This window comes from Apteryx rowi, unplaced genomic scaffold, assembly GCF_003343035.1.
Source record: "Apteryx rowi isolate R43461 unplaced genomic scaffold, aptRow1 scaffold_4, whole genome shotgun sequence".
NCBI classification, from domain to species: Eukaryota; Metazoa; Chordata; class Aves; order Apterygiformes; family Apterygidae; genus Apteryx; species Apteryx rowi.
Window position 1 is genome coordinate 5,287,051 of NW_020450529.1, and position 22,115 is coordinate 5,309,165.

Genomic DNA, 22,115 nt, shown 5'->3' on the forward strand with positions numbered 1-22,115 from the left:
TTTTTTTTTAAAGCATCTTCTACAGTTGTTCCAACTGTCCTGTCTAGTTAAGTTCTGCTCGTCTTGATTTTGGAATCTTTTCCTGGAACACATATGTATGCCCCCCAAATCTTGGCAGCTTTCCTCCATAGCCTTACCATTTGGAAGAACTGTTCTTTTAATTTAACCATTGTCATTGTTGTTAGGATTTTGACAGAAAGGAAGTTTAAACCTTCTGTTTTTTTTTTCTGATTTGAGCCAATCCATTAATTATATTTTTTCTGTTTAAAATAATTGTATTAGACATCTAACTCTCAATACCTAAACTGTTCCATTGTGTGTGCCATTTTAGGATTGCCATACAGAATCACACATGTTGGGGAACTGTTTGGAAGGCAAGGGGTAGTTTTGTGGCTCATAGGCAGATAGTTACTGTTTTTCATAGGATTAAGCGAAAAATGGTTGCGGCAACTGTCTGGTAAGTACAGGGGTGGTTGGAGAAGAATAGAAATCCTGAATTGCTATGAGATCGTGGCTTAGGATTTAAGGAAAGCCAATATTTACTAAAAGATTGATGAGAGCTCTTTAGAGCAGTAAAGTGAATGAAACTTAACTTGTATAACTTGTATTTTATCAGTGGCCCCTAAAGTCCTGAAATAAGTTTCACAAATGGAAGGCATCAAAATAATTCGTTTTGCATCATTGACTTTCTATATCATTGTTCTGTCATAGGAGCAAAGTTCAAAATCTCTGACTTGTGTATGTTATCTTAGTTCTGCCACACTGACAATTTTTCTTTATTTAAAACTGAAGAATAAAAAAACCTACACTACATATTTGTAGCTTTTTACTTCATGTTCAGGAGTGGAGCTGTCATCTTCTTAATGACTGTTAATAAATCTTTCAGCAGCAGCATTCTATGTTCCCAGTTTATCCCAGGCTGCTTTCACATAGTAGCATACAAATGTTTGGAACTATGGTCATTTCAAGATTCAGTTGTGCAGGTTTACATAATCATACTTATAAGTTGAGCGGTTAAAGTTACTTACAAGTTTGCTGTTTATTGTAAGTTACTACTTTCAGAAAAAACATCCTCAGTGTTAGACTTTTTTCTAACAGAAGAAACAGAAGAAACTGAGAAGCAACACTTTATTAATGGTTTATTTTCATTGTTGGTGAGTTGGAAGCTTAGAAAATACACAGAAATTGCAATGCTACTCTGTCCTACTGCACAAAGGTATTGATTGCTGGAAACACCATTTGTTATAACAGTCAGGTAGTGAAGTTTTAGGGGGAAAATCTGTGCTGTTATCTCCACTGGGCTTATGCTGCTTTTCACAAGTGTGGAAACAAAATTCTGGTAATAAAAGTGAAATCATACAGTTCTGTCAGCCTTTTAGATTTGTTTAAGAGGATACTACAGCAGGGGTATGCTATATGCTTTTTCTTTTAATTTTATAGTGGAAAGATGGTATTACAGAATGAACATTCAATGACCCAACAAAAATATTTTGAAGTTTGGTAAGAGAGATGGCATCTACAGTAACTTTCTGTATCTGGTTCCCTTCTCTGCTTGGGACATGTGGCTGCAGCTCTTGCCTTGTTGCCCTCTTCTTCCAAACCACGAGGGCCACAGCAGTACTTATTAGCATGGACTCTCTGTATCATCCATGGTGATCTTCRCCAACAGCAAAGCCTTGATCCTCTCTGGAGGACTAGTTTGGGTATGCTAAATAATTCTGTACTGAGACAAGAGATATGCTAACTGTAGTTCTTCTGACCTCAGTGATATGCATACAAATTACAGGCATACCTTGCTTTATTGCACTTCGCTTTTTTGYGCTTCACAGATATTGCATTTTTTACAAACTGAACGTTTGTGGCAACCCTGCATTGAGCAAGTTTATCGGCGCCATTTTTTCAACAGCATGTGCTCACTTTGTGTCTCTGTGTCATGTTTTGGTAATTCTTGCAATATTTCAAACTTTTTCATTATTATTATATCTGTTATGGTGATCAGTGATGTTACTATTGTAATAGTTTTGGGGTGCCACGAACCGTGCCCATGTAGGATGGTGAACTTAGTTGATAAATGTTGTGTGTGTTCTGACTGCTCCACCGACCAGCCGCTCCCCTGTGTCTGTCCCTCTCCTCGGGCCTCCCTATTCCCTGAGACACAACAATATTGAAATTAGGCCAGCTAATAACCCTACAATGACCTCTACGTGCTCAAGAGAAAGAAAGAGTCGGACGTCTCTCACTTTAAATCAAAAGCTAGAAATGATGAAGCTTGGTGAGGAAGGCATGTCGAAGCCGAGACAGACCAAAAGTGAGGCCTCTTGTGCCAAACAGTTAGCCAAGTTGTGAATGCAAAGGGAAAGCTCTTGAAGGAAATTCAAAGTGCTTCTCCAGTGAATGCACAAATGATAAGAAAGCGAAACGGTCTTATTGCTGGTRTGGAGAAAGTTTGAATGGTCTRGATAGAAGATCAAACCAGGCACAACAGTCCCTTAAGCCAAAGCCTAATGCAGAGCAAGGCCCTAACTCTCTTCCATTCTGTGAAGGCTGAGAGAGGTGAGGAAGCTGCAGGAGAAAAGTTTGAAGCTGTCAGAAGTTGATTGATGAGGTTTAAGGAACGAAGCCGTCTCCATAACATAAAAGTGCAAGGTGAAGCGGCAAGTGCTGATGTAGGAGCTGCAGCAAGTTATCCAGAAGATGTAGYGAAGAGAATTGATGGAGGTGGCTACGCTAAACAGCAGGTTTTCAATGGAGGCGAAACAGCCTTCTAATCTATTGGAAGAAGATGCCATCTAGGACTTTGATAGCTAGAGAGGAGAAGTCAATGCCTGGCTTCAAAGCTTCAACGGACAGGCTGACCCTCTTGTTAGGGGCTAATGCAGCTGGTGACTTTAAGTTGAAGCCAATGCTTATTTACCATTCTGAAAATCATAGGGCCCTTAAGAATTATGTGAAACCTACTCTTCCTGTGCTCTGTAAATGGAACAACAAAGTTGGGATGACAGCACATCTGTTTACAACATGGTTTACTGAATATGTTAAGCCCACTGTTGAGACCTGCTGCTCAGAAAAAAAGATTCCTTTCAAAATACTACTGCTCATTGACAATGCACCTGGTCACCCAAGAGTTCTGATGGAGACGTACAATGGGATTACTGTTGTTTTCATGCCTGCGAACACAACWTCCATTCTGCAGCCCATGGATCAAGGAGTAATTTCGACTTTCAAGTCTTATTATTTAAGAAATACATTTTTGTAAGGCTATAGCTACCATAGATAGTGATTTCTTTGATGGGTCTGGGCAAAGTAAATTGAAAACTTCTGGAAAGGATTCACCATTCTAGATGCCATTAAGAACACTTGTGATTCATGGGAGGAGGTCAAAATATCAACATTAACAGGAGTTTGGAAGAAGTTGATTCCAACCCTCATGGATGAGTTTGAGGGGTTCAAGGCTTCAGTGGAGGAAGTAACTGCAGATGTGGTGGAAATAGCAAGAGAACTAGAATTAGAAGTGGAGCCTGAAGATGTGACTGAATTGCTGCAATGTCACGATAAAAACRGATGAGGAGTTGCTTCTTATGGAGGAGCAAAGAAAGTGGTTTCTTGAGACGGAATCTACTCCTGGTGAAGATGCTGTGAACATTGTTGAAATGACAACAAAGGGTTTAGAATATGACATAAACTTAGTTGATAAAGCAGCAGCAGGGTTTGAGAGGACTGACTCCACTTCTGAAAGAATCTCTATTGTGGGTAAAATGCTATCAAACAGTATTGCATGCTACAGAGAAATCCTTTGTGAAGGAAGAGTCAATGGATGCGGCAGGCTTCAGTGCTGTCTTATTTTAAGAAATTGCCACAGCCTCCCCAGCCTTCAGCAAGCACCGCCCTGATCGGTCAGCAGCCATCAACATGGAGGCAAGACCTTCCATCAGCAAAAAGATTACAACTTGCTGAAGGGTCAGATGATGGTTAGCATTTTTTTTAGCAATGAAGTATTTTTTTTTAATTAAGGTATGTACATTGTTTTTTTTGGTGTAATGCTATTGCGCACTTGATAGACTACAGTATAGTGTAAACATAACTTTTATGTGCACTGGGAAACCAAAAAAACCTGTGTGACTCGCTTTATTGCAGTGGTCTGGAACTGAACCTGCAATATCTCTGAGGTATGCCTGTACTGCCATAAGCTTTAACAGAAATTCAGCTTATTTAGATAGATCCTCTTATTCTGTATTTTGGAATTCACCCACGATGCAAGCTATACATATAAAATGCCTTTCTGTTTCAAGGCTTTTTCATAGCAATATACCTTCTGTGGTCTTGAAAGGGAACTGAAAGATGGGAACATGGTTTCATCTGCAGAGTTTCTTCCAAAGTTGATATATAGTAAAGAAATTACTTTAACAAGGAAAACTTTTCCTCCATAATGTGGTGTACAGGGTGTGTGAATAACCAAAAGAAGAGGAGGCTTTAGTTGTAAATCCTAACATTTAAATTTTGTTTCCTAATGTTTGTTTAACTTGCAAAAACTTCTGGTGTTTTTATGCTACCCAGTGGTAAGCAAATAGGGGGGAAAATGCATGAATTTGGGGAGGGCGAAGAGGGTACAAGTGCAACACATTACATGTGTAATATATACGTGAGTACATACTAGCACACTGTATGTACACATGTATGTGTATGTTTTTATAAGAGTACAGTTACTTAACTAACATGATAGAACCCTCATAAAGAAATGAAGAACAGTTTGCATAATCTAATTTGTCCTCACGCCACTAAGTCCATTCATAATCGTCACTTCCCTGTTTATAACACTGCGTTCAGTTCCAGGCTATCTGATGTTAGCAGATACAGATGCCTTGAATTTAACCGGTACCCCATGAGGAACTCTGTTCTTAATGATCAGCTTATTGGTGGGGAAAATGTATGGGCCTGTGTGTATGAAATGCATTGTATGCTTCTATGTAAATAATGGTAAATGTTTATAAGGTGCCAGTTCACTCTCTTTTAAGCCACTGAACAGTAAGTCTTGTAATTTGCAGACCTGGAAAAGTTCAAAATGTTTGCAAGAAGTGCAGATCACTCCTGTTACAGTCTGGTCCAAAGTATCGAGAGGAGGTAGGCTTATGTCATGTAATCACTGAGCTATTTAAATCTTCTAGCATCTTATACCTAATGGTTTACAAGCACTGGAATAAGTTAAAAAATGCAGTAGGTCTGGTTTCATTCAGCTGCATTCTGTGCATGTCTGTGGCTGTGCTGGTTGCCTGGGAAACTAGTGCAGGATGGTGCGACTGGCTCCGTTGGCAGAGCTGCCAGTGGATCTTCAAGATGCTGGAACAGCACACGCAAGCCTCACAAAAAAGGGAATGTGTGCCCATTTCAATTGGAATTCTTATTAGGAGAAAGTTAGGCAGTATCTTCAATATCGGCCATGGTAATCTCCGGGTGCTACCTGGGGAATGGGCAAAAATATGTTAATTTCTTCATGTGGGCATTAATCTGTTGGGAGGGGCATTAGAAAGTTAGCAGGGAAGTGATATGAGTAATAGTAGTTAATATTGACTGAAAATTCTGGGTTTGTGCCCCAAATCAGCCTTTGCGATTATGGAACTTATGTGGTGTGAAAAGCACAGAATTCTTTAAATAACCAACTACCAAAGTATTGGAGAAAGGTACAAAATGGATATATTGCATGTCTAGCTAATCAGAAGGGAGAAAAAAATGTATCTCTGTCTTTAAAAGAAATGGATTTGCAGATCGTCCTTATGCTGCCGAGGCACACTTGTTCAATCAAATGTTTCCTCCTTCAAATTTCATTGGAAGTCTAGCTAAGCTTTTGGGGAATTTCAGTTTTTACAAAATACTTAGAATACTGTAGTGTGAAAAAGCATATTAGTCGTAGGTAGCATTAAGTAGTCGTTCTGGTTGCTGGAAATGATGCATTACCAGCCTGGTTTGGCATTATATTTTAATGGTGCATGTGATGCGCAAGGGCAAAAATGACTGTCAACTGATGGCAAATTCAATTAAACAGTATCACAGAACTATTCCCTGTCATGTGGATGCAAGAAGATGAGTGTTTAACTTCAAGGAAGAATTGGGTGTAGTTGACTTCATCCTGATTTAAGGTCTCTTTTAGGATGCTGGCAACAGAAGCTGAGACCTAGTGTAATGGAATGTTTGGATAATAAAGTCAGGGTATTTTGGATGTAATTCAGTCCAAGTGTGTTGATATTTGTTTATTAATAATGTTTTCAAACCCTTAGCTGCAAATTTGAAACTTCGTGTACCTGAACAGGCGCACACTTAACAAAGCATAAAATGAGAAAGTTTTAATAAACAGCTATTAGGAAAGTAATTACTATTCAATCAATTTTCATTGCAACTTTTCAAAAATTAACAAAATTAAAGGAATGAATATTCAACTTTTAAAAGCTCTTGTTTTCCAAACAAATGAGCATAGTAAAGCTATTTAATGAAAATTCTTGTGGGATTGAATTGTTATGTCAAGTTATTTGTGAGCTTGCTTTAAAAATGTTAGCACTATGTTGATGGATCATTTTCAGAGTACAGGATACTGTATTTTTAAGCTATTTAATGACCTTATATGTGGTTGAAACTTTTTTGAATTAACACTTGTTGTCAAAGTGTTAGTTATAAGACACATGCATTAAGCTGATCAGTGTTAAGGTCCTTAGCAAACTTGTTCATATTCTTCTGTTTTAATGATCTGTAATATTTAAAATACTACTTCAACAAAACTGTTCAAATTTCAGCATTGTCATCTAGGATATCTAATGTATTTGTTTACCTGTTCTTTGGATAGGCTTAAATTGCTGAATGGTGATTCGGTGGTACGTACCAGCTAAAATACTCCTTCCAACAAAAAGTATATACTGTATTTGACAGATGAGTAACAGAAAAGCTTGCCAGGTGTAGTTTTTATATAAATATCCGAAGCCCCTTTTCAGTAGACGTGTAATAAAGAAGTGGTGTGGGCTGTTTGTTGGTGTTTGCTGATGTTGTGTTACCATTGTGTAATACTAATTGGCAATCCATCTTTTATGAGCTGCAAATAAAGAGAAAACCCATTTGTGCTCTTTTCTGTGACATTAAATATGCTTTGCCTCCTTTTGTACAGAAGCTAACACTAATAGATCTATGAATAAAAAATTATTTATAAAAACAGGTAGTACTACCATTTAGCAGGATAAGTTATTACCAGAAAGTTTTCATTTAAAAGTCAGTAAAAGTTCTTTATTTTTTTTAAACAGGGTGGTAACTCTGGCAGCACTTTTGGTTTACTTTCTATAGACTCTTCAAAAGGGCTCAGAGGCAGGTGGTTGATTGACTGAACTTGCCATGAAATTGTAAAATATATTATTGCAAAATAATTTTTTTTTACCAATAAGAATTCTAAAAGATTTAAAAGTTTAAAAAAAAAACAAAAATTGTGTTAATAACATGAAAAATGACTTCACGTTTGACTTTTTAGAGAGACTAAAGTTAATTTGTATTCATTGTGGTGGTTGCTGTAAAGATTTGGCAAGTGTTTTTTTTCCTGCATTTAAGTAATTGTGGGATTAGATTATGCCTAAATCTGATGACTAGGTATTGCTGAAAGCATGGGGGGTTGTGACAAATAGTCCTACTATATTCAATCTTGTGTTATTCTTAACTCTTTTTTTAATGAGGGACAGCAAAGTTAAGCTTATTTCTCTAGATAAATACTCTTGCTTCTTGCAAACAGGTGGAAAAATATATGGAAGTCTCTGTGAAAAAAACAATGTAAAATGGTGAGATTTGTTAACTTCCTTTACTTTCAAATACTCAGTACGAAAGCCAGTATGATTTGATGATGGTGTCAGATCAGTGTGTTACTGTATCAAATGACAGATACAAAGCTGGGGTCGAGTTGTATCCTTTTCTGAACTAATTTGTGGAAAGAGGAATGGATTTCTGAAACTTTGTAGAATTAAAATTGTGGGCTATCCTCTGCCAGCTGTCATAGCAATGAACTCCAGCAGAATCCAGGGATCTGCAGGCATATGCTCTGACTTTCATGACTTCTGCCTCATGTGCTCAGCCTCTGTGGTGCTTTTTCTCTGGAGTTGCAACTTCTCATCCTCTCCCCAACAGCAGAGATTTTTGAATGGCAGGAAAAGAAAACTACCTTTGTCTCAGAAAAACAATGGGTTAGTACTTAGTTCTGATATCCTATCTTACAGTATACCCAAATTCAGATTAGTTGTTATCCTCCTTTACCTCTAGCGCGGATCCTTATACCAAAAGTTAGGGTGTATTGGAGTCTGAGTCATATACTTCTGTGGTCTACATCTTAAATTTTAGTAGCTTAGAGAATAAATATTTTTGGTCCTCTTACAAAAAATCTTCGTATGCATACTTTTAAGTATAACTAGTTGTTTTTTAAATAATCAGAAAATAGTATCTGTACATAAAAAGCAGTATATTTATTGATCAGTATAACGCAGAGGTATAATTTTACATTATGAGGTAGGTATGTTTAGAGTGCTATTTTCATTTGTTTGAAGAACTTGAAGTGAATTGCATATGTCATTGTATTATTTGTTTGACTTGTTAAAATGTAAATACAGAAGATAAGCAAAACTGACTTTCAAATAGATCACTTGTTTTCCTGGAATTATCATTAAAAATTTTTTGTGCATATTCTTAAACATTTAATGCCCCTGTGTGTGAGAGTGCTTGACTCTATGCTACGTGGAGAAAATGGCATTGGTTGTACTTGGTGTGTCTTCATTGTCTATTCCATGGCTTTCTTAACTTGAGTATACGGTTGTGTTTTAAAATGAGAATTTTAGGGCTACAAAAGAGGTGAGATTTAAAACTAGCACACAGTAAGTTTGCTTTAACAGACAACCTTTCAGTGAGTTATACTGACAGGACTGCCAAAAAAGCCCCCAACCTGTTTATCCTTCAGCTTCAGTTCTCTGGTCCAGTTCACTATGTGTTTTCACAAATGCCTGCACTGGCCCGTCACAAAGAACTGCGGAGGAGCGATCCGTGGAGAAGGTGGGGGTGGCGGGTGCAGCAAAGCCTACTTCAGCCGGTGTAAGTAGTACTGCGGCTGCATACGTAACCGCAGCCTTGCAGCCTGAGAGTTAGGACCAGATGTCTACTAAAGACTGAAATAGGCATCCAAAGACAGAACTTGCAATTTAAAATTTCACAGAAATTGGTTAAGGATCGTCTATATTTTATGGAACACCCTCCATTAAGGTTTAAATAGTGTTCATTACTCAGCTCTTGTTTTTAATTCCTGTGGTCGGCTGCTTGATGCAGTTTTGTGTAAGGAATTCTTATTTATAAATGGCATTTTAAAAGATGCATATTCTGAAAGCAGAAATTAAAGTTGCAGCCTCTCTAATTAGAGCCCCATGAAACTACTATAGTCTAAAACTTTAACTTATGAAGAAAGACTATTTTCTATTGAGAATTAACATTATAGTCACTGATTTGGACTGTTACTTGGCAGGTGAGTAACAGCAGTGGATTTTGTAAATGGTTCAGGCTGGGAGCTTGACAGAACCAAAAAATTTAGCAAAATTTTAGTTTCACATGTTGCTTTTTAGAAGAGCATGCTTCGTAGTCAGAATAGTCTAGTTCAACAAGCTTAGCTTGGCAAGTATTGAGGTCAGAATCTAGAAGTTGGTCAGTTATGTATGGGACTTGACTGTTTTTGCATTCTTTGTCAACTTCTGTTCAATTGCTTCTCTTCTAGATTAGTATTTTTCACTTCTGTTTGCTGTTGTTTTTTACTGTCCAGATTCTTTCCTTATTGCAATCTTCCATACCCTTTCAATTGCATTCTCTCTGTCAGCAGTTTTTCAGCATCTAATACTTAAAAACAAGCAAATAAGAATCTTGTGGTTGAACAGCAGGGGGAGTTCTGATCTTTTTTTCTTTCTTTTTAATCTGTAAAATGTAACTTCATCCATGTTCAGGTTTCATAGCCTTGGAGGAGCCAGTCTCTTGGGAAGGGGTTATTAGACTCCATTTGCAGTAGTGGCTGTTTTTATTTGAATGTCCCGTCCCCCCCCCCAAACAGTGGAATTTTTTGTGTATGTTCCAGCACTTAACCCTTCAGTAACTTTGATTAGAAAACTAAGCTAATGGAGGAGATGCCAGCTAATGGGAAGTTTTTCTAATGAGTTCTCTTCATAAGGAATGATTGTATATGAAGAAAATTAAACTGACTACAGAATGGTTTCTGATTGTGGAATGAGAAAACACTCAATTTGTTCTTTCGCTGCATTTATCAGCAGCATGTAAAATTTGGCCTTTATAAGCCTGAAATGAGCTTTTCTTTCTGGGGGCTCAACTCGCCCAATTCCATAACAAACAGTGGTAGGAACTGATCTGCTAAATTTAAGGTGCTGGTTGGTTAGGTGTTAGGGAGTGATATCGCTTACATTGGCTTACACAATTGCTGTGGCTCCTTCTGTGCGATTGATCCTGTTATGGACTGTGTGTTCGCAGCCTTGTGTTTTTCCCGCATGGGTATTTGTGTAGGCATATGGAGTTACAACCTTTGCCTTTTTCACAGAGGGCGTGCAGGAGGCATGTTTGTTTTGTGTATTACTTTTAAGCTTGATCAGTTTTTTGGTGTGGATCATTGCATGGCTGTSCTAAAGTTTGGGCCAGAACACCTTGGAGAAATGGAAAGGAGAGGCTTCGGGACGGGGCTTCCTCAGCTCTAGAGAGGTACACCCATGACTGTGCCTTGAGGCTTTGGTCTCACAGGGGTATTCTGCTAAGGTCAAAGAGGCTCCACATCTACATAGATGAGGTGGATTGGGATACCAAGGGGCATAGTCCTCTGACTGCAGGATTTTTCTGAGGCTGTGAATCAACTTAAAGTTACAAGATCATTGTAAATAGCATGATTATTAACCTCAAAGGTGAGAAGATGATAAAGATTAGCTATTATTTCTAATGACTTACAAAAATCAAAATCTGTTTTCAGGAAAAGGTGCAGTTTTGAAGTGTCTGCTGGACATTCACAAGATTTTTAGGGAGAATGACCCTTCCTACATCCTTAATGATCTCTTCATTACAGACTATTGCGTCTGGATTCAAAAAACCAAGTAAGTTCTTAATTGGTTATTGATATGAGAAATTTTTAGCATACTTTATCTATGAATAAGTGTCAGTAAAATCAAAAGAAATGTTGTATCCCATAAATGGAAATGTGTTCAGTCTTTTCATTTGATAAACTTGGCTATCCAACTATTTATACAACATAAGAGAAAATATTCATTGTATTTTTTTTTACATAGTAACGTCACTGGAGAAGGAAAGAATTGCTTTTTAGATAAAACTGTGAATTTTTGTTGATGTATTAATATTTGGGGGGAAGGGGGAAATGTTGTACAGCAACTTTATGAGAATATTCATTCCACTGCAATGTTTCCTAGGAACAGAAATGATTATATAGCACTTAACATTTGGAAAAAAGTTGGGGACAACTTCCAATTCAGGATTGAATCAACAACTTTTAATTCAAGTCAGAGGCACCTGCAAACCATTTACATCTGTGTGAAGCAGTTGGTTTATGGGCTATAGCAGTTGTACCAATTGATTGTAACACCAGAATAAGTGTCAAGCGTATCTGTCTACTGTTGCTCCTGCAGTTGCTTGCCAGCTTGCGCTCCCTGGTGATAAGCTTGGGCTTCCACCTCTTCTGTTGAGAGGAAATGGTGACTCTGCCACTTCTAGACTAAGTCCCTACACTTCAGCACTTCTGTGTCTCACCTGTGCTCTTTTAATAGAGCCAGTGTGGCTTTGCTTAACTTCAAGAGCCCTGTGTCTTGGGAAGTTTGCAACCAGACTGATTAGAGTAATGGCATGCTTCAGTCACTTAAACAAAAGTATGTGTAGGAAAACAATGAGAAATGGATTAAATGAACAAAGAAAGCTGCATGTTCAAATCTTACTAAACTTTATACTTTTCTTGTCAGATTTATTTCATCAGTCATACTGCCCACAAATGTGTGTGGGATGCATGTAATAATCTAAGAAATAATACAGACCTTCCTGTTTGTTGCAGAGAACCCAGCTGATTAGGCACAGGTTCTCTGATTTTGTTCTTTTTTTTCCCCCTTTTTTCCCCAAAATGAGTATTCAGTTTGCAAGGGTTCACCTTGTCCTCTACCTTTTCCTGTAAAATTTTGCTGCCTAAAATCTACTGAAATGCGAGACACTTGCATAAGTTCTTCACTAGCTTCAGAAAGCCATGAGATGATCATGGCAGCAAAATGTTGTGCCTGAATGTTAACATTGTTCTCTGAAGAGCAAGGCCTTCCTGATGTAAATAGAAAAGTGTCATTGCCATGTTTGATAATATGGCAACATATAGACTCATAAAGCAGTGGTTAAAAATAGTCCTTGTGTTTCAGTCCACAATATAACAAGAGATTTCTGAGGAAAAAATTACTTCTGAATGCCCAAGACACAAGAAGCAATGGAGGGATATAGAGGGAGCTTGGTAATGATCAGAAGAGGAAATATGAAAGAGAATTGAGCCAACTTAAATAGGCTGCCATTGTGTAATGGCTTATCTTTGAGTTTTTGAGTGATGAAAAAAATATGGGAGCATGTTTAAGATTTGACCTTACCAGTACTTATCAGGTTATTAAAGGCCTTTACTTCACAGCTGCTTATTACTTGTTCTAGGTAGTGTTGATTCTTATTTTTCTCTGTATGTTTAAAATGATCATCTTCTTACAGGTAAAAATGCACAAAAAGTCCTAAAGCAACTACAGCTCTTCATTCATGAAACCTGCTTAGTTACAGTAACAACCAGTTCATTCTAAACTTTCGTTCTTGGAGGGAGGCCTCTCTCACCCAGCACCTTAAATACAGGTGTGGGGAAATTCATATACAGGTTGAAGTCAAGTTGAAAAAAATACAGTAGATGAAGGAGAAAGTTATTTCATGCATTTTTCTTGAAGAAATGAGTCGTAAAAGAAGAATATCACTGCTGTCCATATCAGTGAATATAATGTCTAGCAAGCCAGTTATAGAAACCAAGACGTTCTTTAAATGCAGCAGGGGAAAATGTATGGTAGATATAAGTGACTGAAACATTAACACATTTACTTCCATTCCAGACGCATACATTAGATACCAGTTAAGCAGAACTGACAGCCTCTGGAAAGAGGGTAATCAAGCTATCTTGTTGTCATAATGACACGGCACAATAGTTGTCTGTCATTAGGAGAACAAGAGAAAGAGGAACTGCAGAAAGCATCTGCTATTTTTAGGTTCTGAATCAGGAAAGCATTTAACCATAGGCTTAAGTCGTTCCTGTTCAGTTTAGCAGTGAACTATGTGCTTGAAGTTAAGCATGTGCTAAGTGAACAGGAACGCTTAATTTTTTTCCTAAAAAATGTTGAAGGGAACTACTAAGTTCTTTTGTAATTCAGAAAATACCTTAACAGATTTGGAAGTGGTTGGTGATTGGTCTGTTAAGAACAAGGGTTCACACCTCTGCCAGGTGAGTAATACACCTTGGTAGGAGGGTGGTACCTGTTTCATTCCTGGAGGAGAAGGTGATAGTGATTACCTTTGTGGGAAAGAGTTTTGGCAGAGGAAGGTATTTATAGGTGTTTTTGCCTCTCTTTGTTGCTTCTTAACTGTTCTGTGCTCCCTGTAAGCTTCATTAACCTTCTTTGCCTCCATTTTCCTCTCTCCTTTTGTAACTTTAGTCCTGGGGCACACTCAAAGTCTGTGAAGGGTGGATTGTTTGGTTGGCTTTACATGGGCGCACACTCCTCCCCCCATTAGGTAACCAACTCCTAGTGCAGGCTGGGTCCTCCTTGTTTCTTTTAGTTGAATTATCTTGTGGGTTTTATTTTTAGTGAAGAATCTGGACACTTCAAAACCAGCTGGAAACAAGCTTCCTAACTTACCTTTTCTGACAGAGCCAGATCTGTAAGGCCTGGGGTCTGTAGGTTTAAAAAAAAAAAAAGGGAGGGGGCATGGGCAAAAATGCAAAGTGTATATTGAATGGTAGTAAGAGGATAGTCCTAATCAAGATTAAGCCTGCGGGAGAGGAACAGTAGTTAGTAACTGGTAGTTACTAACCTTCAAATATGAGATATGGGAACAAAAAACATACAYCCAACAGTGTGTCAATAGCTGATTACAAATTTGTTTTGAGATCATCGTTTGGCTGTGGCTAAATCGGATGAATAAGTGAATGTGTCACTGGGCTGGCAGATGATGATGCAAGTACAGTGTATCTGGAATTGGAAGCAATTAAGCTGCTGAATAAAAGAAGTGCAGGTGGCTAATAGTCAATTGGCTTTGAGTACAGTCTAGTTCTTTAAGGTTTCTTTCAGATAAACTCATTCAGGTGGCTGTTGCTAAGAGAAAAGTGGATTTCTAAAAATCTTAAATAATGCAAGATATTAGCAAGTGTAGCTTAAGTTTAATCTTCATGTTTGTAATCTTAAGGCTAGTTTTACTACCTACCTTGTAGTTTTCTAGTGTCTCTCTTTGAGCTGCTTGTGATGTTACTATTAGTTATTTGATCTATTTTATAAACTGGTATGAACTGTACATGGGGTTTTGAAGAAAGGGAGCATATTGCTCAGTTAAACTTATCAGAAAAGAGGGAAAAATAAATGTTAACCTGGGTAACAAAAGCTAGACGAAGACCTGTGGAGGCAGTTCGTAGTAAATCTCGGCAGGTGGTGTCAACATTTATGTTGAAAAAGCCAGATGCAGCCAGATGGAAAATTGCATCTTTAACCCCTGAGGTCATAATGGCATGTCATCACTTCATTTGATCCCCCTGCTAAGTGAGCTTATCATCCACCCTGCTGTCACTTCTGTTATTACTTTCATTTCCATAATAAAATTAAATTTAAATTTGTCTGGTTTGCTTGCCTTTTTTTTTTTTTTTTTTTTTTTAGGTCAGAGCTTTTCCAAACTGCTATGGGATGTATGGCAGCCTCTCCAAGGTGCATTTATAACTGAATTTGTATTATAAGCCCCTTACTCTGGTACGAAGGGCGGAAGGAGATGGGAAGAGAGAAGAGCTGTAGGGAAACCACTGGCTGTCTGATAGCTGCAGATGGGCTGCTAAGACCTGAGAAATCTAGGTGTGGGTTTGCAGGGAGCGGAGGAGTAATTGCAAAAGAGCTTTTTTCTTCTGCCAAAGGAGAGTCGTGGCTGTGTGACCCCATAGGAGTTCTGTCCTTTATGGAAGTTGCAGAAGTTTACTCGCTGACTTTGGCCATGCCGAGATCCTTTGTGTAGCCTGATGTCTCCCTCTGGTCCTTTGTATTCCCCTTTGCTCCAGCCTCTGTTCACATTGCTCTTTGTTGGCCGTTGTTGTACATATGTGCCTTCGCRTAGCTCAGCCAGGGGATGCCTGCTGCCCATAGCAGTAGTGGATAGGTAGAAGGATGAACAACTGTCTTTGAGCCGTTGTTCAGGCAGGCGGCTGAGTGCATACTGTTCTGCATCCCTTCACAAAACAGAGCAATTGAGCACGTGCCAATTTAGCTTATATTTCCTAACGTTTAAATATGTGTTTTGTCTTAAGCATATACTATTTTAGTATTGGTAACTGTATGTTTTCTGCTTTCCTGAATTGGAGGTGGAGCTGTTAGGATTCCTGGCAGTTTTCCAGGGGTTACTCTGCTTTTTTATGCGTAGTTTTACAGTGATGTAGCTCTCAAAGTTTCATGGATATGAGGAGAAATGCAAGAGAATGATGTTTGATCATCTGTAATGTGTATTATATTCTTCATTGTTACTACTTTTCATGTATTTTAATTTACCACTTCACCTTTTATTCATGATCTGTTCCATTGCAAAAAAACAAAAACAAAAACTTAAAATTGTTATTTGTGTTACGTATTTTAGCTCTTGGACACAAACAGTAAAGGAGATCTGTAAAGCTTTGTACAAATGCAGTAACACCGGAGTGACTTAGGCTTTTTGCATAACATTAATACTGTATCTAGACAACTTCAAAAATCAACTCTTATATCTGCCCATTCCATGCTTGCTTCTTTCTTGACTGATTTTGTAGAAATTTCTTGAAACCATATTAATAGGATCATTCTTATTCACAAAGGAAGCTGTGAATTGAATTTGCAATATAGAGGAGGGGAAAAAAAGATCCATTTGGTATCACCTAAATGGAAAGTAATTAGGAACTACTACTATTGTTTTTACCCATGGTGTTTCTTACCTATTACAAGAACTGTCATAAGCAGAGCTCAGTGTTGCCAACTATTGAGGTTACCTGAGTTTTTGGRTTATGGCTATGCATTTTGCTTTCCTGTGAAAATCTACCAAGGCTTGTTTAAAATGCCACTCACATGCATTCAGTTAAATTAATCATTATGTTCCAAAAGGCATAATTGTCTGTAGATTTTGTTCTCAGTGACTGTGTTTTATTCCTTTCAGAGCATCTAGTGTGGATTAGACTGCATGCTCCGGTGTCTTGCTGCTCATGTATGCAGCCTGACTGTGTCAGACGACCTTCGCAAACCTTAAGCAGAAGCACATGCAGCCACACTCCAGGTTGCAAAGGTTATCTGTTGATTGGGTTGGGTTGAATTGGGGTGAGAGAACATCTCTGTTGGGCTCTGGTGTCCTTTTCTCCAGACAGACACCCATGCAGTCTCACTTAAGTAGAAGTGGGAGGCCAATTGTCAATAAAGAACCTAGTGAGAGTATGGAGAGGGAAGAAATAAGATTGGGAAGGTGCTATGGAGAGAAGTTGGTGGGAGGGGGGAGTAAAGTAGAAAGCTAGTTTGGAGGACCTGATGAAACAATAATGGGTAAGAAGCTGAAATGCGGAAAAGATAGGGAGGGATGGGGAGAGGAGACTGAAATTAGATGCTAAGTCCAGGAGAGAAAATTTGACCAAGTGAATAACAATCTCCTTCCTCTCCCCTCCAGTGTTTTTTTTTTTTTCCAAAATTTTGGAAACTGTACATATGAAATAGTGCATGATTAAATGATCACATCTCATGTATGTGCAAAAGGGCAAATTAACCGAGACTGGGCAGTCTTCCTCCTCTTCCTCCTCCCCCCCGCCCCAAATTTTCTAACTGTTGAGTTTCAAACTTTACAGCTTTTTTAGCTTAGTGTTGAGTTCATGATGGAAGATTTCGGTGAATTATTCTTGGTGGTGGTGACCTACAGGTATTTGAAGCAGGTACATTATATACACTTCTACCCGATGGCTGCCTCAGCCTTTTAACACCTCTTCTGTACCTGAATATTATGTTAGGTTTTGTAATATGAATGTTTCTATAAGGAGAGTGGATTTAGATCAACAAATACATTTTTAACCAGTATCTAGGTTAAAACTCATTAGTGTTTGCTAGTCTTTCACTTGTTTTTTAATAAATCTGAATCCCAGTTGATTTAATTCTTGATAAAAAAAACTTAGCCTAATGTGCTACATAGCAATGTGCTTTTTTTTTTAAACTTCATAGACCTCTTCTAATAGTAAGCAGGACTGTTTTTCCCTTTCATCAAAAAGACTACGACACAACAATACCTTCTAAAAGTTTCTTCAGTAAGGATAGATGCAGGTGAAGACATTTGTTCAACATTGTTTAGATTATCAGTAGTAATTCACTGGTACCCAGAGAGTATTCTTTCTTACTGCACTTTTTCATTCAGGAATTTGTCATTAAGTTATGACATAATACATGTATCTGAAAAGTTTTAAGGTGAAAATAATTTGAGTAGAAATTTTACTCTAAGTGTCATATAAAGATGGAGAAGACTGGCTTGTGTGTGGATTTTTTTTAAGATATTTTTATTGTGTGAAGGCAAATACAGTTGGGAGGACTTTTTTACTCCTGCTGCTGTGGAGTTTTGGATGGAGATTCCATTTAGGTGCACAGATATGGAATATTTAACAATTATACAATTCAAATACATAAAACAGCATCATACATGATATATTTTGTTCTGCAAAATATTGACTGACTTTTTTTGAGATAAGACTTGAATGACAGTCAATCTAAAAACTCAAGACTTTAAAAGCATTAGAGATTTCAGAGGACTTGTCATACCAGATCAGACAAGCTGTCCATCTAATTCGCTACTTTGTTTTTAACATACATCTGCTGGGGAATTTTGCTTCCATGTGTCTGAGAAAACTGCTCTGCCCATGTATTTCTTTCTCTGCCACCTCTCTCATAATCTCTCTTGATCTCTTTTAGAAGTCAGATTAGATGTTTAAGAGCAACTTTTGATACCTTTCTGTTAATTTTAAGTAATTATAACAATTCTGGATGTTAACGATACTCATATAAACCTCTTTTTTCTCTTTTAATCTTAAGTTCTTGGCTGGAATGACTTCCTATAGCTGTGAATAGAGAGGAAACTTGCTCAAGTTCGAAGGTACGTTTGTACCAGGTATGAAGCTTTCCATATAGCCAGGCACTAGTTCTAGTTTAGTTTCTTGAAAAAAAAGAAGTCTATATAGTAAATATGAAGGATGCAGAGGGCTTTTTCTTGACTTGGGACTTCAAAGGAGGTTTCCAGCTACATAAACCTTCACTGTTGAGCAGAACCATAATTATAAAGTTAGACACAAAAAGTGACTAATGGTATACTTTAGGCAATTATCTTCTATTGTTCAATGTTTTAGTTTAAATTAGAATAGATTCTAATTCAGATTATTAGGACACCTCTCTAAAGTGGGTAGAGCAGCTCTTCATGCATTACTTATGTTGCTAGCATGTAACCCAAATTTACTGAGCGCTTGCTGGGTGTCTGGATAGTGGGTCTCAGAGGCAGTTAAGTCAATGTAACTTTTATTGGCACCAAAGTAGGGAGATCTCATTTACTTGTCTTTGCTTCTGTCCAACTTATTTCTCCATTTCCTGCCTCTTCCCATGCTTCTGGGCATGTAGTCCCATCCTGTCCTTTGCACTGGCTGTGACTCATTTGACTTTGAGGAGCCAGTTTAACTCACCTGGTAGACGCTGCTCCTTTCTTGGTTGGGTTTGTTGTCAGCTGGTGGGGGAGTCCATGGCCGCTGGAGGTAGAACTGTTGTGGCAGGGATCAGGGCTTCCCTCCTTCAAGAGCGATGAGCTGCTAAATTGTCTCAGCATGTCCCGTGGACCTGTACCCTCAGAAACAGTTTGTTATACCAGTGTACAGACTCCTTTAATGTATGTGTGCTCKGCAGTCGCACCTCTGCATTGCGGAGCACAAACACTTACACCTCGGACAAATCTAATCTGGCTAGTTTTGGTGACTGTAGGTGTGCAATGTGCCATTTTAAGCATGGGCTCTTTGCTTTAGAATAAGAACCAGAATTCCCTGTGGGATTTATGTAGTCTCTGTAGAAGCTGCTATCTTTATCAGAACTGACTAAATTAAAGTGAACTCAGGTATTTCTAGACRTATTGTATTTGCTGCTTCTGACTTGCAGGCAAACATACCCTAAAAGATATGATGGCTTTATAGCTACATTTTTTCTTTTCATCTCTTTGTTATAATTGAAACCAAGTCCTTGTTACAACATAATTACCTAATCTGAAGCCAGCAGGGAGTTGCTGCTTTGTGTAGGGTGTGAAGTTCTCTAAATAAATGTAGGATTAATTACATTCACAGCATGTCACTGAGGTGATGAGATTGACTGATTGTTCAGCTCTTCCCTTTTCTTTCCCCAGGCTTTCTGAATTACTGTTTTCATCAATACACAGTAGCATGCACTAGAACTTTTAAGGCCTGATGTTGCACGAACGTTAAGGAACCTAAGTCCTTCAGAAATTAAGATCAGTGAGATTCAAGATTGTTGCGACCATTGTGAGCTCAGATCTTAGTGTGCAAGGAAGAAAGGAGCCCCGTCCTCAGCATCATGGTTTCAGTCCCTTGGCTAGTTTGGTAGAGGGACGGTCTCTTTATGTTCCTTCTGACCTTTCTGATGGCGGTAACTGATTTTAAGTATTTATTTTTATAAGTGATCATCCCTTTAAGTTTGCAAAAAGGATCAGTTTAGAATGTCTAAGCCTACTAAAATTTTTTCAGAAACATGCATTTGAAAATCATAGTGCACATAGTTTGGCTGGGCATCCACTTTTGCTGGTGTGCACGTTTAAACACTCTGCTACTGATTCTTCAAAAGCCTCCCTTCAGTTCATTTAAGTAGAGTATTTGCATAGTTGTATGTGTTTTATTAAATTAATTTACATTAAGTTTTCTTTAGAGCTTCTTATTTCCAGTACTTTCCTTGTATATGGCTCTACATACCAGCTCTCCATATCCTATGCTGTGATTGCTTGTAGGGCAAAGAGCATCTAGTGCAAATCACATACAGCAGTATTCCTGAAAGAATTAACTTAAGCTTTTGCTGGATTTGGGCCAATATTTTTTAAAATGGAACACTTTTTAAGCTTGCGTAGTGAAATATTAGGATTTTTAGATAAATATAAGTAGAACTTTAGCATATATTTCAAGAGAATGTTAAAAATTATTTGTGAAACTGTTCATTCATCTACAAACTTAGAAATTTTATGACCCTTTTTGCTTTGAAAAGTGTTATGTAGAAACTATTCTGATTATGCCATTTTTACAACTGTTTCTTCTTGGCTTTTTGTTTGTTTTTTAATGATTTGGAATTTTATAAAATTCAAAATTTTGGAATAGAGGAAAGACTTTTAAAAATCTTTTGGTCTTTGTTTTTTGCTGCTTTTGTGGTGATTGTTCATTAAAGACCTATTCAGTCCTTGTGGCATTGCCATGTTCCTAGGAGTGACTAAACTGAAACCTGTGACTGTGCTGTCAAATGAGGAAGCAATAGAGAAAAATCTTGTTGTCTGAGCAGATTTTGAAAAGGTATRCTACTAACATGTTTAATAAATTTTCAGAGGGGGGGAATGTTTATTAACATGTAATAAAATAATCTCTACTTTAAAGTATTCTGAATGTTAGAAGAATATGCTGATTTTCAGCTCTTAACCTCTTCAGCAGGCATGATCCTTAAGAACAGGCTGTGCCTGGATAAAAAGTTCTGGATAAAAATCCTACTTCTTGCTCTGTGGCATTAAACCAATTTGTACAGGGTATTTAAAGCATTCCATACTGTTAAGACTTTAGGAGGAATACACCTCATAGTACTGTATTTTATGTGAATTGCAGTTTCATGGTCAACTGTACTCTGGCTGTAGTGTAGGCTTTACTTTACCTTCATTGCTGTCCATTTTAACAATAGTTTAGTGAAGGCTGTCGTAATTTCAGGTTTGATACAGCTTCAGCACTCAAAGTAGGTGGTGCAGAGAAGAGCAAAATTGCTTTCATGTTGCTGCTCTGAAAACAGCCTTGCTGTGAGCATATGTTCTGATGTAGCTAGCTGTGTTATTTATCAGATAGTCTAATAACCTCATGGCCCCCATTGCAAAATGCCTTCTTTTGATGTGTTGGGCAGTCAGAAGAATATATTTTGTGCTTCTTGAATGGTATTGTCATTTGGATACATTTATTCTCCCCTCCATGCAAAATGAAACTTGTTGGTCTATGGAGATTGTCACTCTGAAAAATATTCCTTCCTTTCCTGTTTCTGCTTTATGAAAAGAGCCATGCAGGTACAGGGGATAGAGCAGAAAGTCTGCTACTTGTGATCACACCTTTTCCATGAACACAGTAAGAAAGCTGTTTTATCTGGTTACATAGGCTTCACCCTTATTTGTCCTGTGATAACTTGCAGTAGTAGCTCATGACTACAGGGCTCAATTATTGTAATTCCTTCTTAGCAGGCTTTACAAGCTGGCATTACTACTGCTGGCAGCACGTTCTGCTTGCAGCACCACATTTGCTTGCAGCTTTGAGTAATCACGCTGCATTAGGTTTGCTTTCATTCACTTCTTTGGTGGCCTGTAGTGGTGTATTGACTTTCAGATGTTCCAGCTGGTTTTCGAGCTTTTACTGATAATGGGAGTGGCTACTTTAAATGGCCTCTTTGCAGACTCTTTGAGGTTTATTTTTATGTATATTTCTGTTTACATACCACCAACCCTCGGCTTTCCTAATATGTTAATGTTCGAGCAAATACTAGAAAATGGAAAAAGGACTGGGTAAA

General features: G+C 37.9%; 1 protein-coding gene across 28 annotated transcripts in view; it reads left to right on the forward strand.

Annotated features, from left to right (window-relative positions):
- Positions 1-22,115, forward strand: part of SHQ1 (SHQ1, H/ACA ribonucleoprotein assembly factor) — a 67,390-nt gene that overhangs the window by 28,522 nt on the left and 16,753 nt on the right. For 4 of the 28 annotated variants that reach the window (XM_026074981.1, XM_026074985.1, XM_026074984.1 and 1 more), the window contains 2 exons: positions 11,009-11,129; positions 14,964-15,011. The exons of 1 other annotated variant lie outside the window; for it this stretch is intronic. In XM_026074981.1, the coding sequence (XP_025930766.1) occupies positions 11,009-11,129; positions 14,964-15,011 (169 nt within the window). 23 more of the 28 variants (XR_003255036.1, XR_003255035.1, XR_003255031.1 and 20 more) reach the window with 23 other exon arrangements.